At 43.5% G+C, this 15,922-nt stretch overlaps 2 protein-coding genes across 4 annotated transcripts; one reads left to right on the top strand and one right to left on the bottom strand.

The window, feature by feature from the left end:
* The first annotated feature begins 1,413 nt into the window (after positions 1-1,413).
* LOC100839960 lies at positions 1,414-7,203 on the top strand. 3 transcript variants are annotated; one of them, XM_010238778.3, is made up of 10 exons: positions 1,414-1,761; positions 2,042-2,239; positions 2,330-4,691; positions 4,806-4,889; positions 5,037-5,189; positions 5,650-5,813; positions 5,893-6,040; positions 6,187-6,309; positions 6,393-6,480; positions 6,640-7,203. In XM_010238778.3, exons 3-10 carry the CDS (start codon positions 2,376-2,378, stop codon positions 6,825-6,827), a joined length of 3,264 nt encoding a protein of 1,087 aa, XP_010237080.1. In that variant the 5' UTR covers positions 1,414-1,761; positions 2,042-2,239; positions 2,330-2,375; the 3' UTR covers positions 6,828-7,203. The 3 variants fall into 3 exon arrangements, with proteins under 3 accessions (XP_010237080.1, XP_010237079.1, XP_003579205.1); XM_010238777.3 differs by having other exon boundaries at positions 2,327-4,691; XM_003579157.4 differs by having other exon boundaries at positions 2,042-4,691.
* A 2,125-nt stretch (positions 7,204-9,328) lies between these two features.
* LOC100839353 (SPX and EXS domain-containing protein 5) lies at positions 9,329-14,190 on the bottom strand. The gene is made up of 12 exons (XM_010238776.3): positions 13,783-14,190; positions 12,838-12,876; positions 12,658-12,750; positions 12,464-12,580; positions 11,813-11,908; positions 11,101-11,214; positions 10,874-10,927; positions 10,694-10,741; positions 10,378-10,528; positions 10,096-10,261; positions 9,947-10,016; positions 9,329-9,865 (listed from the first exon to the last, which is right to left on the bottom strand). The coding sequence occupies exons 1-12, from the start codon at positions 13,849-13,851 to the stop codon at positions 9,611-9,613; spliced, it is 1,272 nt and encodes a 423-aa protein (XP_010237078.1). The 5' UTR covers positions 13,852-14,190; the 3' UTR covers positions 9,329-9,610.
* Between the last annotated feature and the right edge of the window lie 1,732 nt (positions 14,191-15,922).

Below are 15,922 nucleotides of genomic sequence, written 5' to 3'. Positions count from 1 at the left end.
TTCGCATCTTCCAGCAAGAGAATGCTAGATTGCCAGGTGAGGAAGTAACGGGACAGGAGACAGGATCACAGGAGCCACACACACACACACACATGCCAGCCACAGCCTCTCATGTCTTCTGCTTCCGTGAGTGACTCGCATGGGACGGTGGGACCAAGGCCCATTAGTAAATGCAAGAAGTGCTAATTTTGTACCAAGTTAAAACTTTGATCAATATATAAAAATCTACCGACATCTACATTCTAAATCAGTCTTATATTTATTTGATAATCTAAATGTTGACAATTTTTTCTATAAATTTGGCCAAACTTAAGAAATTTGACTCAGTACAAAGATATGACTTATTTTAGGAACGGTGGTAGTACAACTATTGCGCGCATGTTGCACAAACAGCTTCCCGGCAAAAAACCAGCCGTCGACAAAGCTTACTGGCAAAGAAGACGCGAGGGGCGAGAGAGGGTGAAACTGACGACGGGTTCACAACAAGAAGTTTCACCGTGTGCACGGAAGAAGTGGAATACGGCTTTCCGACGAAACCCCGCCGCCAATGAAGCCTACGCGAGAGATGGAGCCAAAAAAGGCCCCAAACCACTAACACCCATACCGCATCCCGCCCACATAGCTCTTTCTAAGCACCTCCTCCATCTGCAGAGACTATGCGCAAATTGAAGAAAAAACTATGCATGAAAAATGACGGAAGCAAATCACCGCCCAAAGGCATCTACAAAAGCTAATCACACGATGCACATCATCAACGACAAGTGAACTAAAATGACCCTCAACGATTCACACAGAATCGTCGACAAAATCACCATGGTAGCCTGCCCCACGCATAACACACAAAACAAAATTTCCACCCATGATCCATGGCATCTGACCGTTGGATTGAAAAATAACCCCTAGATATCTTGACCCGAAACTTAAAAGAAAACGCGCCGCTAGACGCCATATCCCCTCACACGGATCTTGACGCGCGGAAGGCAACCGCTGCTCACGGCTACATGTAACTTAGATTAACCTATGTATCAACTAAACACGTCCTTGATGCATTACTCCCTCCATTTCACAAAACAATTCATATAATGTTTTTTTATTTGTTTCACAATACACCTTATTTTTTTTTTAGTTCCCATTCTCAAGCAATAACTAGCCACATTCATGTATTGTTAATCCAATAGGAATGGTTAGGCACCGAAAACTGAAACTTCTTTGATCAAAGTACACAAATCTATATGAATTGTTTTGTTGAACGGAGAGAGTACTGCTTGCTTTGTCCTCCCTATCGTATCAAAAGTAATCAGCGGGCAGCGACTCCTGAGCCGACCTAGACGGAGTAGATTAGATTACCCGGTTTTGCCGGCAAATCAAATCCAACCAAGCGAAATTAAAAGCGCCCCGCATCATCAGGCGCAACGCAACCCAACAACAACTCCGTTCCGTTGCCGTTTTTTTTTCTCTCTCTCTGCCCCGCGTGTCCGATTTGGCACCTGCCGCCGCGTTCCTCTCGCTTCCTCCCTTCCCTCCACCACCGGATTCCCAAGACGATCCCGCTCGCTCGCTCGCTCCCCCGCCCCGCCGCAGCCAACCCGCTAATGCGCCTGGCGCTCGCCTCCGCTGCCAGATCGGCATCGGCTTCCGGCGGTCCCATTCGTTCCGTTGCGGCGGCGGCGGCGGCGGCCCCACCACCGCCGGCTCCGGCCGCGGGGCGACCTCGCTCGGCGATACAGGCGTTCTCGCGCTGATTGATCCTTTTTTTGGGTGGTAAGCAACGAACGAACCCTAGCTTTGATTTGATTGCTGTAGTGGATCGTTCCTTGATTATTTTTTTGTCTCCTGTGGCGGTGAGCCATTCGAATCCAGCTAAGCTTAATCCTGTGCATGTATGTATTGGTTGGATTTATTCGCCTTTCAACCCCGCGAGATCGATCCCACCGTCGAGTCATCTGTGGAAACGAGAATGGTGATCGCGCATCAACATTGCACACACTGAGGAATTCTGCAGCTCAAATCGACACATCTTCTTCTTTTTTTTTTGGTGCAGGTGGGTGTAGAATCATATTCACCGTGTTCTCTTGATGCCTCCCAGCGGCCCTCGTTGCTCGAGAACGAACGGGGCCAGGGTCTAGATTAGCGATGACTGGTTCAGCGTTTCGAGATACAGCAGTTGGCGTTTCAGAGCCAAGTGGAAGGAGGACATTGTTCGTGGATCGACGCTTCGCTGTTCAAGAAGGAGCTTGTGGTACAACCGCCATCCGTTTGCTTTGCTTTGGATGAATAGCCAAGCTGGGTCCAGTTATCAGGATCTGACTAAAATTCTTGGTCTTAGTAGGTTTGACTCCAAGAACCTTAGTGCGGGTCTGACTCTGAAATGTGATATGGATCCGACACGTCGGGTGCATAGGAGGACCATGTCCTCCGAGAATGGACTTAGACCAGCTGAAAATTCATGTGACAATCTGCAAGATACGTCTACTGTCTGCGAAAGCCCGCATTCTGGAAAAGTCAAATTCATGTGTAGCTTTGGTGGCAAAATCCTGCCTAGGCCGAGCGATGGGATGCTCAGATATGTAGGCGGGGAAACACGTCTCATCTCGATACACAGAAACTTCTCGTGGAAGGAACTTGTGCATAGAACCCTCTCGGTATATAGTCAGCCTCACATCATCAAGTATCAGCTTCCTGATGAGGACCTTGATGCACTTATATCTCTTTCGTGTGACGAGGATCTTCAGAATATGATGGAAGAATACTACAGTCTAGAAAAGGCAAATGCCTCACCAAGACTTCGCATATTTCTTGTCTCTCTAACTGAATGTGAGGATCCATTGTTAGAAGCAAGAAGCTTAGAGAGTGAACCAGAATATCATTTTGTTGTTGCTGTGAACAATATGTCGCCACTGAAGCATACCATCAGTGGCAACAATTTTATGAGCCAATTGAGCCAACAGCTGGATAGCTCCCCACTCCCTTGCAGAGACTCAACTGTCTGCCAAACAGATATAGAAAGTGGAGATAAAGTTTTGGCTGGAAGTGGAACAGCCACAAATGAGCCTTACTCTCAGTTTTTTCTTGCTCCATACTCGCAACAAATGATGGCCGAGTCAGCAGCAACTTCCTCCCCAAGCTCAAGTCAACAGAGGACCACAAAACAGTCTGGGCTGTGGATGTCTGCAGACAAACCAGCAACGAACCAAGAACATGAGAGCAAAAATGAAGTTTGCAATGGATCAAATCTGGAAACCATGCTTCCAGACCATCAAGATAAGAAGCAAAACGATGTAGATTCGGGTGTGGAATTTGGATCACCCATGCACTATGTTCAAACTCAAAGGCAGGTACAAGATTTGGGTATACCTCAAAATCTGAGTGACCTGAGTTCACATACAAACTATGATATGTTTACTCGAATGGAAAAGCCCTTTTATTCTGAAAAGGTCCCTATGCACCCGGACAGTGCTAGTTGGGTATCTGGGCTGCATGAATACCCTGGCCAAATTTATGGCATGCCTCATGCCTTCTCTGATCCTTTGCTGAATGATCGCACTGAAGTACCTGCATCCAATTTGTCATTAACTATTGGTTCCTACATAGCCCCATCATTTTCCCAGAAGATATCTCAAGCTAATGAGCTGGAGAGAACAATAAGCGGGTCTAGGCCAGATCTTGTATGTGTTGATCCACCTAAAATTGCTCAAGTGGATGAACCAAATTACCTTGTTTCTAGTCGTATTGATCAGCGGTATGATCAAGGAGTTACTGGTGCAGACAGTTTGGGGGCAGCAGTATATTACCAGCAAGACAGTTTGTCTCGTAATATGGTACAAACAGGCCATGATGGTCGTCCCATCGTTCAACAGCAGGGCAAGCTTTATCATCAGGAGAACAGCACAGGTCCAAGTGTTGCTCCCCAGTGCACTTCTGTTGATACAAGGTTCACTTTGTTCCATGCACGTGGTGCAAGGTTGTCCTCAAATGAGTTAGATGCTCTAGAAAGCTCAGGTGTGACGTCGATGCTTGCTACTGATAATTCTCACTCACATCTTCTTGATGGATGCTCTAATGGATCTCTACCAAATTCTGGTCGTGGATGTCTAGAAAAACTGAACTCAGAGTGTGTTGTTACAGATTATGAAACTGCTGGTTATGTGCATGGTAATGATAAAGTTACTATTGGATCCCATATAATGCTGCCTATTGACCCTTTTGAAGCTTTTGCACCTCAAAGAACAGCAGCAAATGGAGCATCCGGTGCATATCAAAACGAAACTTTTGATCAGCCGTTGGTGCAAAGCTCTGGTTTGACTACCTCTCCGCCTATTGACCTATGTAATGCTGATTTGAGCGTAAACATGCATGGCAATGGCACGGGCACCTTCAAGGATAGTGTTTCGAGGAGAGAGATTCCTCTTCTTAATCATCACAATGTTGCCTGTGGTGATTTAGGAGTAACTGGATTTGATCACACCACTATCAATAATGAGAACATGAATATGAAGGGCAGAATGCATAATGATGCTCAAATGGAGGCACTTGTTATAGTTGAGGACATGACTGATAATATGCCTTCTGTTATTTCATCATCCAGACCAATTCCTCAGGTTGGAGTGGTAGCTGAAGAATGGCAAGATGCAATTATTTCATCAAAGAAGGATGATGATGCTAGGAGCAATGGGCCAGAGCTAGCTAATGAGGTATAATCTGTCTTATATATTGAGCATGATATTCATACCATATGAGTGGTTGAGCATGTCATGTATGTTTGGTTTTGACCCGAAGATTATTGTGCTTGTCATTCCAAATATTAGGATCATGATGATAAAGGAGCCGCAGATGGGCCCATTAGTGAAGCTGAGATTGCTGAACTTGAAGCCAGCATGTATGGCTTGCAGGTGCATTTCGCGCACTCTACATTTGTTTAGCAATTATATTACTCCAAGCAAGATGGCTATTAATTTTTGTGAAAGAACATCTCCATGCATCTTATCTATAGCGTGCAAGTCATGGCAGCATGTGATTGATTTGTTTTTTGTGGTCAGATCATAAGAAATGCTGACCTTGAGGAGCTACGTGAACTGGGATCTGGCACATTTGGAACAGTATACCATGGAAAGTGGCGAGGAACAGATGTTGCTATCAAACGTATTAAGAAAAGCTGTTTTGCTGGGAGATCATCTGAACAAGAAAAACTTGTGAGTATATATCCCTTACCCTTTTTAGTCATTTAGAAGGTTCAGTAACAGCTAACAACTAACTACTACTCTCTGTTCCTAAATATAAGATGTTTAGTTTTGTCCCAAGTCAAGCTTCTTAAAGTTTGACCAAGTCTAAAAAAAATCTACCAACATCCACAACTCTAAATTAGTTTTATTAAATCGGTCATGATATATATCTTCATGGCATACTTTAATTGATATTTTTTATGTTAGTACATTTTCTATAAACCTGGTCAAACTGTAAGAAGTTTGACTTAGGACGAAAGCCAGAACATCTTGTATAGTAAGTTTTCTGTGTGCAGCTTTTGCCTATAGCTTGCTTCATGTTTAAGCACCCTGAATACCAATATGATTTGTGGGATTGAAATCTTCTTGACAGAATGCATGCATATTTTTCTTCCACTAGATATAACATCATCAAAAAAATTTTGTACAGACCAAAGACTTTTGGCGGGAGGCACAAATTCTTTCAAAGCTGCATCATCCAAATGTTGTTGCTTTCTATGGTGTGGTTCCTGATGGAACTGGAGGAACATTAGCAACTGTGGCAGAATTCATGGTGAATGGATCACTAAGGAATGTTCTTTTAAGGAAGGACAGGTGAGTTGTGTGTGTTTTTGTTCAGTACTTTCCACTCTGCACATTGCCGCTGTTATGTCACTTTACTAGATCTCTGCAGAACGCTTGATCGTCGGAGAAAACTCATCATTGCTATGGATGCGGCATTTGGGATGGAATATCTGCACTCCAAAAGCATAGTCCATTTTGATTTGAAATGTGACAACTTACTCGTTAATTTGAGAGATCCTCAGAGGCCAATCTGCAAGGTAGTTCTAATCCACATGAAGCGTCTGGTGAATTATCAGATAGCTGTGCTAATTGCCAATAAGCAGCAAAATGTTCACCTTGGCTTTTTCCTTTAGTTTTGATGTCATCAGACTGTGTTTCATTAATTATGTGCAACTATTGTCAGGTGGGAGACTTTGGATTGTCAAGAATTAAGCGCAACACTTTGGTTTCTGGTGGTGTACGGGGCACCCTTCCATGGATGGCACCAGAGCTGTTGAATGGTAGCAGCAGTCGAGTGTCTGAGAAGGTAAAAATCTTTCATCAGACTCCACATCATTGTTACATGTACAACCATGATGTACCTGATATGTACCAATTGGACAAATGTAGGTGGACGTATTCTCTTTCGGGATAGTGTTATGGGAAATCTTGACTGGCGAGGAACCATACGCAAATATGCATTGTGGTGCTATCATAGGTATACATAAACAACTCACATCTTATTTATGATCATGTTTTAGTATTATCGAAATACAGAATCCTTCGTCAGTTCTTGCTCCCGATTCATCTATAAGTCAATTAACGTCTGTGATCACTGAATCCTCCTAGTAACTTCATATCTTTTGCTTGTGAGAAGGGGGTATTGTGAACAACTCTCTCCGGCCTCCGATACCTGAAACCTGCGAGCCTGAATGGCGAAGCCTGATGGAGCAATGCTGGTCGGCCAATCCAGATGTGCGACCCTCATTCACCAAGGTGACAGACAGGTTAAGGGCCATGTCAGCGACGCTTCAGTCAAGGGGGCAGAGTCCAGGAAGAAGATGAAGCGAAATATTTGCCAGCAAGGAGATGGATCAGATCATTCCCCACTGGCTCCTACATGTGCATAGATAGAGTATATACTACACGTACATAACATGTATTTATTGGCAACGGTGTGTATTCTATTCCAATGTATCTATGCTTATTTTTTGACCACCTTTTTTTAGGGTTTCTGAAGTAATGGCATGTATATCTATCTGAGTTGAACATGTACTCGCAGGCTTCTTCTGGCCTCAGTCACGTTTATTGCAAAAAAAAATTGTGTAGGTCGTGAACTTGTGACGGTCTGCTTAGACCAATCAAGCTTTTTTGTGGTGCCTTTGGTTGTAAAATATGGCATTGTAAGTATATAGCAGGACTGGCAAAAGTACATTGGCTTGCCGCTGTTTTTGAAGCTTAAATTCAGAAATAAGTAGAAGTTTTTACAAAACTTGAAATTGAATTATTTTGCGTAGAATCAGTATTTTTCATTTCCAGCTGTGCCAAATGTAGTAGATGAAATAAGAGTCCTGATTCCACACATACGCATGCAGGTGACACTTGAAATCTGACAGAATCAAAATACGAAAGCTGGCCGCTCGGATGCACGCACTTGAATTAACTCGATTAGAGGTTCCTGATTATTTTACTGCAGCAAGAGCAGACAGATTCCGTACCACTGCTGCAGTCACCGACCAAGGCAAATGCATTTACCTACCCTTGCTGTACTCGGCGAATCGAGGTTTGGACGGTGGGTTACCGCCACTTTCTATAGCAGGATGGAGTATAAAATTGAGCAGCAGCTAATCCGGCCGGTCTCCGAAATTTTTCATATTATAAAATATATCTTTTCATAGTGCGATGATTTGGTACAGTAGATGTTAGTAAGTCTAAAATGATCGTATAGACTTTTTAAAAAAAAAAATCCTTCAATCCAAAAGACAATGCAAGGTAGTCATAGAGAAATGCGGGGTTCATCTCTTTAACTCAAATCTATTTAACTTTTTTTGGGCACCGGATCAAGATAGCACACATCTCTTTAACTCAAATCTCCATGTGTAAAGGCGCGTTAACTATCCCTGATTAACTTGATGAAAACTTCTCGTCGTCAAATTATGTACAGCTACTTTTTTCTTGGAAAGTCATAGTGTGCTGGAGACTGGTGTGTAAAGTGGCCTCACTTGAAGATTAGTTTGTTCTGCTGCCGTGTCAGCTAAAATGCATTTTTACCTAACACATCTTTCTTGATTGAGAATAAATTCTCACATTTCACTGTCAATGATTCGCTCTCCTTTTCTTTTCTTCCTTTTTGGCAACGATTCCGTCAGCCCGTTTATCAGTAATAACTTATCAGTAGGAGTAATTAAGCAGCAGCTTTTGCCTTAGACTGTAACTGTTGAAGTTAGGACACAATTATTTATTTATTTATTTACTGGCATCGGAGTGCATTTATTTACTCCAAAGTTTCGTCTATAAATACTCCTTGCCTCCTTCCTCCTTCACTCTCACTTGCCTTGCCATCACCCTCCACCCACTGCACACACAACTCTGAAACCAGAAAGAAGCCTCTGTCTCTCTTGTCTCTAGATCTCGCCATCCATGGATTCCAGGATGTCCAGGAGTCCCCCTTCGTCGTCACCGCCTCCGGCGCCGGCAGCGCACGAAGGCGACGCCGCGGCGGTCACGAGCCGGCTGTACCTGCACCGGCCCGGCGCGGCGGGGCCGCTGGAGAAGGACGCCGTGCTCCGCCGCATCCGCCACCGCCGCCGCGCCAACCGCCTCCGCGACACGCTGCGCTCCCTCCTCCTCCACCAGCAGCCGCAGCAGGCGGCGCCGGAGCTTCCGGAAGACGATGGCGAGCGGCCGGCGTGGCTCGCCGACGACGCATTCTCGGCGCCGTAGACGACGCGCACACGGTCGGTCGATGGTTGACTAGCTAAGAGCGATGGCAGAATAATTTGGGTAGCGTATGTATGCGTGTGTAGATTCTGTATGTGTATATATATCTGCTGTGTGTTTGTTTAGCACTAATTCGATCAGTATGATTTTGGTTAATTATCAGTTTATCACATGGACAGGTGCAGCAACGATATTGTGTTTATTTTGTGTAGAGATGATTTACTAAACTGAATTTGATGCGTAAGAACAAAAATCAGTACAATTGTTGTTCGCGAGAATAGAAAAGGTTTGCGCCTCCACTTAGTTTAGGGGTAAAATTTTGTTTGATTTGGATTCCGTTATCGAAAATTTTAGGCTTCAAAATTCATTGGTGTCGGTATTACAGAGATTGATTCGACAAATTATCAGTAAAAAATAAACTGAGCTTCTTCGTGCCTGCTTTAATGAGTGAAGCAGCCATTACCTTGAGAAGAAATATTTCAGTTCATCCAAGAAATTTTCTCCCCAAAAAATAACAATTTAACAAAACGGAATGGCGATAATCCAACACTTCTCTCAGGATTCATGATCCATCTGTCAAATCTCATGCTAATACAACAATGGAAATAAGATACACATATGACAGATGAGCATTATAACCATGTATTTTATTAAAAAAAGGTACTGCATTACTATTCTCATTGTGTTGAAAAACTTGTATTGGATTCAAGAGGATTACACATAGAACGTATCTTCAAAAAGATTACATGAGGAATATTTTGCTTTTTACAGAAGAAGACTATATCTTGTATCCCCAACCTTTCGAGCTCTACTGACAAAAGACAGAACCAGCAACAGAAACTGGGCTATAGGGGTAACAACAAATGAATATGATGCAACGCTATCCCAAGATATAATGCCCCGTGGGCTCATACTGTATGGCTGCCAGAATCCAGCAGCCTGTCTCCTTCCGAAGGCATATCAGACGACATTTCAAAATTTTGCTTGGCTGTCATCTTGTTCCACTCATTCTCGACGCGGAAAAATACCCACTGGAACCGCCTCACCATTTCCAGGGCTGTTATCACAAACACTGTCAGATAGTTGTGCCGGAGATGCGCCGAAAGCTTGTATGTCCATGTACAGCGGAGAACAAGGTTGCTGCCTAACACCCAGTAATATACCTGTAGAGCAATCAAGAAAGGACTAATGACAAATGTATCAAGGTGAACATGCTTAAATTGTGTATGCGTTTGAGTTTATACCCAGGTCTGCCCATAAAGAAGATTAGCCCATACACTTGGGTTTTTGAACATGAAAATCCTGGTTAAAATGCTGCAGGATAGGGTAATTCTCATTAGCAACAATTGAGATGCGTGACGGGTTAGAAAAGAAATTTGGTACAGAATGGCACCTCAAATCCCAATCTCGCTTTATATCCCAGTAGAAGGAATACAACGAATTTATAACACTAGAAATAAGCCAGAGGGGTCGGTAGAAGCTAATCCAAATTTCAGGGAACACATGATACTTGAGAGCTGACAAGAAAATCACGGGTACTGCTGTCGAGTACTTGAGTGCTGGATTATGGACAAAAAGGTTGGAATCAAAAACATTTTACACCAAAATATTTCGCTTTGAAAACTAGAATAGGCATTTACAGAATCAGAAATGCCATGTGATGGTGAGCGTATACCATTCAGAAGACAAGTCTTCTCCCTTGTATCCTTGTACTGTCGAAGACATTGGAAGAAACGGCACAAATAAGGTAGCACAAGAACTAGAGGAATAGCTACAGAGTGGCTACCACAAATGGAATCTGCCTCAAACCAAGCAATTGTCGCAACCTGTAAAATATCACAACTAGGGCATTATAGAGGAACAAGATGAGTTTTAGCCATACCTTGCAACCATCAAAGGACCAAACTAAGCCATGTTAATGGCCAGCAATATGTTATATGGAGAGTGCTGAGAACATTCTGTGTAGAAAATGAGTAATATAAGAAATTAACCTGGCGATGGACCATGCGGCAACCTGATCGTTCCAAATCTGAAAACACCTGTCAACAAAAGCAAACAGATAATCATATAACATTAAACAAGAAACCGCATCCTACTAATCTACTATCTTCAACAGTGAGAAGTTAGCAAAGCAGTCCAAAACCAATTCCTGTACATAAATGAAGGTATACCTTTGACATGGATGTAAAAATATCAGCCATAAAGAAGTCAGGGAATGTAATTGCCTGCAGAGCAAGGGCAGATGAAATCATTACAAATTTGATTTGATCCAGTTGCTGATTCCACAGCAAGGACAACCACATCTATAGACTATAATAGCCACGACAGACCATAACATATGATTTTGTTTGTATCAAAGCAAAGAAAACTTATTTACCCAACAAAATATAGAACCTACTTGTAATGGGAGTATTATACGCCACATTGTCCTCAGAAAGAAAAAGCGTGAAGACAAGTAAAACATATCAAAAGGAGAAAGGAGAATAATCAGAAGGACAGCATACAAAAGAACCTGCAAAGAGATAAAAAGAAATGTCAATTCCATAACCCTGCATTTAAAAACAGATCAGAATAGAATATCACATTTTTGCTTCCAACTTGGGAAAGCAGGAATAAGTGGACCACACATCATGAACAACTTCAGGTCCACTTTAATATTAAGGCAGCATGGGTATGTGTAACCCATGTGTACAGCTTTATATGTACATTAATTGTCCATGCTTAACATACAACACTATTGTACTAAGATGGATCTTTCCCTTTATTTCACTGAGAAAAAAAAGGGAACAAAGGAAAAGTTCATAACATTTAGTGCTAAAGAATGTATAATGAACAAAGTACCACTCCAATCTAATATTATGATAGAATGTGTTATAAACTTATAACTCGTTAATTGACAGACTTAGATAGTCACAGATACTCAATGGGACAGTAATTTTAGTGTGCCAACAGTGAGAGCTCTGGGATAAATATTCTTGCACGCATATGATTATTGGTCAGCAATACCACAAATATAACCAAGCATAATGTATAGATTAAAAGGTCCCACAAGGTCATGCATACAAGGACAATTTGCGAAAAATGACTTAAGAGAGCTTAAGATATTACACTGGTTGAGATGCTGCAAGGGACACTTCCCCATGAGAATATAGATACAGGTAAGCTGTCATACTTGTTGGAACAATTAAAGTAAGCCAAGTAGCACACTGTCAATGATGAAGGAAAATAAGTGTTACATTAGCAGAATAATATTCCAGATACAAGTAATATGAGAAATTGTACAGCATAACATCAACATAAAAGAACATGAACATAAAAACTATCTAGCACAAAAACAACATGACACTGGTAAAAGAAGATAAGAGTCAAGTTCAAAACGAGGGCCACCCAGTAGAAAATGTGACAGGAACCGGTTATTCTCAAGGACAATTGCCATCGTGAAGCAAGTACTACGATAAACTACCGTTGGTGTTATTATGTTATATATTATTTGCATCGGAGAGCAAGATAAGAATGGATGCTTCTGAAATAAACATAATGGACCAAGAACTAAATCAACTGTTATGAGCTTAGCACCGCTATCAGCACATATGTAGTAAGGATTAGAGACAAAAAAAAATTGAACTTCAAGGCACTATGGGAACAACTATACACCATAGACATTGCTTAAGCCCGCAATAAATGTCCTATGAAATGCATTCAGAAAATCTAAACACAAGTAACATTTGGAAGTACATATTGCAAACAAGAGATAGGCGCACCCTCCATATTTCTCGGTGTGACAAATGTGTCTGAGAAAGATCAAACACTCTGGAATAATTTACAGATGATTGCGCAAATACCCACAAATTTACTCCCCATAACCAAATCATCAGTGCCTACAATGAAAACACAAAACCCAGTTACATACAGGTATTAACCCTTGAGAATGTCACATGTGCAATAAAAAACTCACCACCAGAAGGAGAGGATTATAGTATAAAAAAGCCTCGTATAGAAATAGGTCTCGCAGATCCAAGCTCATTCTCATAACTGAATCCCATCCTATCTGCAACCCCAAGAGTATAGCTGATTATCACACACGAGAATCAATTCATACATTAAGAAGTCACGGATAGATCATAGCAAGACTGACCTTGCAACAGCATAAGCCCCATAGGAGAAACAATATAGCCTGGAAAAGGTAGAGCTTCATAAGCGATTTGAGAAATGCATATGAGAGATCAAGAAAACAGGATAGTTTTGATATAAAAACAATTAGAAATACACATTTGCCATGTTTGCAGAGATGTACCTCACAAGGCTTCAGTAAACAAATTGGCATAATACAACAGCCCATTCACAGAATCAAGCAAACATGGCAAATGTTCATTTCTAGTGCAGATGTTCTTTTGTCCAGCCAAAAGAATTGACCTAACAGTGCTAATACCAGCTAACAGATTTATAAACCTTTTTTCCCATGTGTTCTCAACGGCACCACAGAATTTTCCCTTGTTCTCAATGAGATTTTTAGCATTTGTGCAATTTTACCAAAATCTAAACATAATGCACATAATTATATAAGCAGAAGTACATACAATTTGTGTGATTCTAGAGTGATGCTAGGTGTACGTCAACATTCTTACGATTAGACTAATCTGGTTTGGTGGGTCTAGCAACTTAGAAATCAACTCTGCCTCGTATGCGAGACACTTCCGGTGATTCTATAGACTATAGTTAACCAATAAGAAGAGCAAGAGCGGATCCAGCTGGAAAATAGGAATTTCTTAGACGCCATTCCCTCATCTACAATAAAATTGATAGGCATATCATTCATGGCCATGCAAGCTGTCATGTCAAACATCAACGCTGTCATCGTAGTGTTGTACTAGAGTTCTGTGATAAACATGATTCACATTATCACTGCCCCCTCAATTCTCAGCTTCCATTTGTTGGTATGCAGTATACTAACTGTGATCAACTTGATTTACATTACTCGACTAGTACTAGTCGGGACTCAGGAGCATGTACATCACCTAGAGTCAGACCGAAGTAAATCAAGCACGAGGCGGTTGAGAGGGCAACCAATTGAATCACCAACCTTAAACCGCCAGAGGAAGAGCGGCGAAGGGATGATGGCCGCCGCAGGGATGGACGACACGCCCTTCATCCCGCCGCCGCCACCGACGACGACGACGACCCTCCGCTCCCGCCCGCACGTGGCGCACAGCCTCCTGCGTCTCCGGACGAGCCCCGAGCGAGCCCGCGACGTAACGGCGAAGCAAATCCTACTCCGACCAACCGAGGGTCCACACGCCTAGGGGGACGGGCAGAGCCGTCGGGGGCGCGCGGCGCGGGGCGGGTCCGTCCGGCTCTTCTGCCGGCCGGAACAGGGGCACGCGGGCGGGCGGGCGGTGGCGGCGGCAGAGGAGTTGGAGGGAATGGCGAGATCTGCGAGGGGAAGAAGGAGGAGAAGAAGAAGCCGTAGGAAGGGGAGAAAGGAGGGGATGCGGAAGGTGAGGCGCCAGACGACGGCGAGTTTGACGTGTAAACGAACCGACCGACGCCCAACTTTGAATATTTTTTTCCCTTTGAATTTTAAAATTGAAATGCATATTTTTTTTAGAAAACACAGTACATACGCTCACAAGTACGCACGCACATTCATCCCTATGAACACACACGCACATGCTACTCCTAGGAGCACCTCCGAGAGACTGGTCCGGCACATCATCTTGAGATTGACGAAATCACCACAGACGTTTCGTAGTTGACGGATACGTAACTCCCATTGAAACAAAACGCCGGTTAGGTCCTGCAATAAATCCACAGAAATGCGAGCACAAGTTGGAACGTGGGGGCCCCGTAACGGGATGGTTCCGTATGGGTACGTGAGACTGGCCGGCTGCTGCAGATCCCCTGGTAGAGTTTGAGTTTATTTCTCAACTTAGAAGATTTTTTTTTAGAAGAAACAATCCATTAGTTCGGCAAAGATAATAGGTTACAGGTTACAACACACTGAGCAACAACTAATACAGGGACAGACCCCTGTAGCAGATTAGTCGTTTTCGACAATCTAGCATACTGATCAATAACATGAGCTAACGAGTTGCCCTCCCGGCACACCCAACTAATTAAGAAGCCATTACAGGACACCAAAGCTCTCCTAATCTCTTGAAGCAAGAAGCAAGAGGAAGATCTGTCTACTAAGTTGGAGTTCGGGTTGTTGACAAACTGTTGGCAATCGGATTCCAGATGCAGATTGACCCCCGGCTGCATGTAGAGGGTCTCAATTCCAAGCAGGCAGGCGGCAGTTTCAGCTTCGTTGGCGGACGAGCAGTTTACGATCTGTCCCCAAGCGGATGCGACAATCTCCCCATTACAAGTTCTGAGCACGCCACCCCACCAGGCCTCCTTGGAGTGTTCAGAAAAGCTCGCATCCACATTGAGCTTCTGCCAGATAGGGGCCGGAGGGCACCATATGCCCCGCGCTGCAGACTGGACAGCAGGAGAGCAGACCGATTGAGTCAGAAGATCCGGATCATCTACAGACTGAGCTACAGTTGAGCTGTTACACAGGTTCAGGCTATTGTATATAGCAGTGTCGTCCCCCTTGAGATTCTCATGCGCACGGGCATAGCCGCATATGAACCGGGCCGATTCCTCAATACTAGCACTGCCCTTGTTGAACAACACAAAGCACGCCACCATAAGAACAACAGGTGCTGACGAGTACTTGGGGACACCGAATCAAGCAACACCAGAACCCAGTCCTCCCCATTCTGCTTCAGTAAGTTTTCAGGGGGGATCTTCCAGTCCTATCTCATACGCTGGCGGAGGTCCCGGGCCCTGGGGCATGCCATCACAGCGTGGTAGACTGTCTCATCACCCATACCACAAATCTCGCAGGTGGGTTTGGTATTTTTGATGCTCTTGCACCTATTAGCCTGGACTGCCAGCGAATTTGTGGCGAGCTTCCATCAAAAACGCGCAATTTCGGAGGAACATTACACCTCCAGATCACATCCCAAATCTTGCGATTTCCGCCAGGACTAGAGCTTGAGCTGCCATTCCCCTCCCCCATTGACAGGTCCAGAGCCAGCCTGTAGGCAGATTTCACCGTGAAGATGCCCAGTTTATCAGGGAACCAAGCCAAGACATCATCATGTTGGTTCACAGGCAGCTTCAATATGGTGATCATATCAGCATCGTGGAGGTAAAAGATACGGCGGATGAGCGGC

The sequence above is a fragment of the Brachypodium distachyon genome, chromosome 4 (assembly GCF_000005505.3).
Source record: "Brachypodium distachyon strain Bd21 chromosome 4, Brachypodium_distachyon_v3.0, whole genome shotgun sequence".
Taxonomy (NCBI): Eukaryota; Viridiplantae; Streptophyta; class Magnoliopsida; order Poales; family Poaceae; genus Brachypodium; species Brachypodium distachyon.
This window is presented reverse-complemented; position numbering and strand designations above follow the sequence as displayed.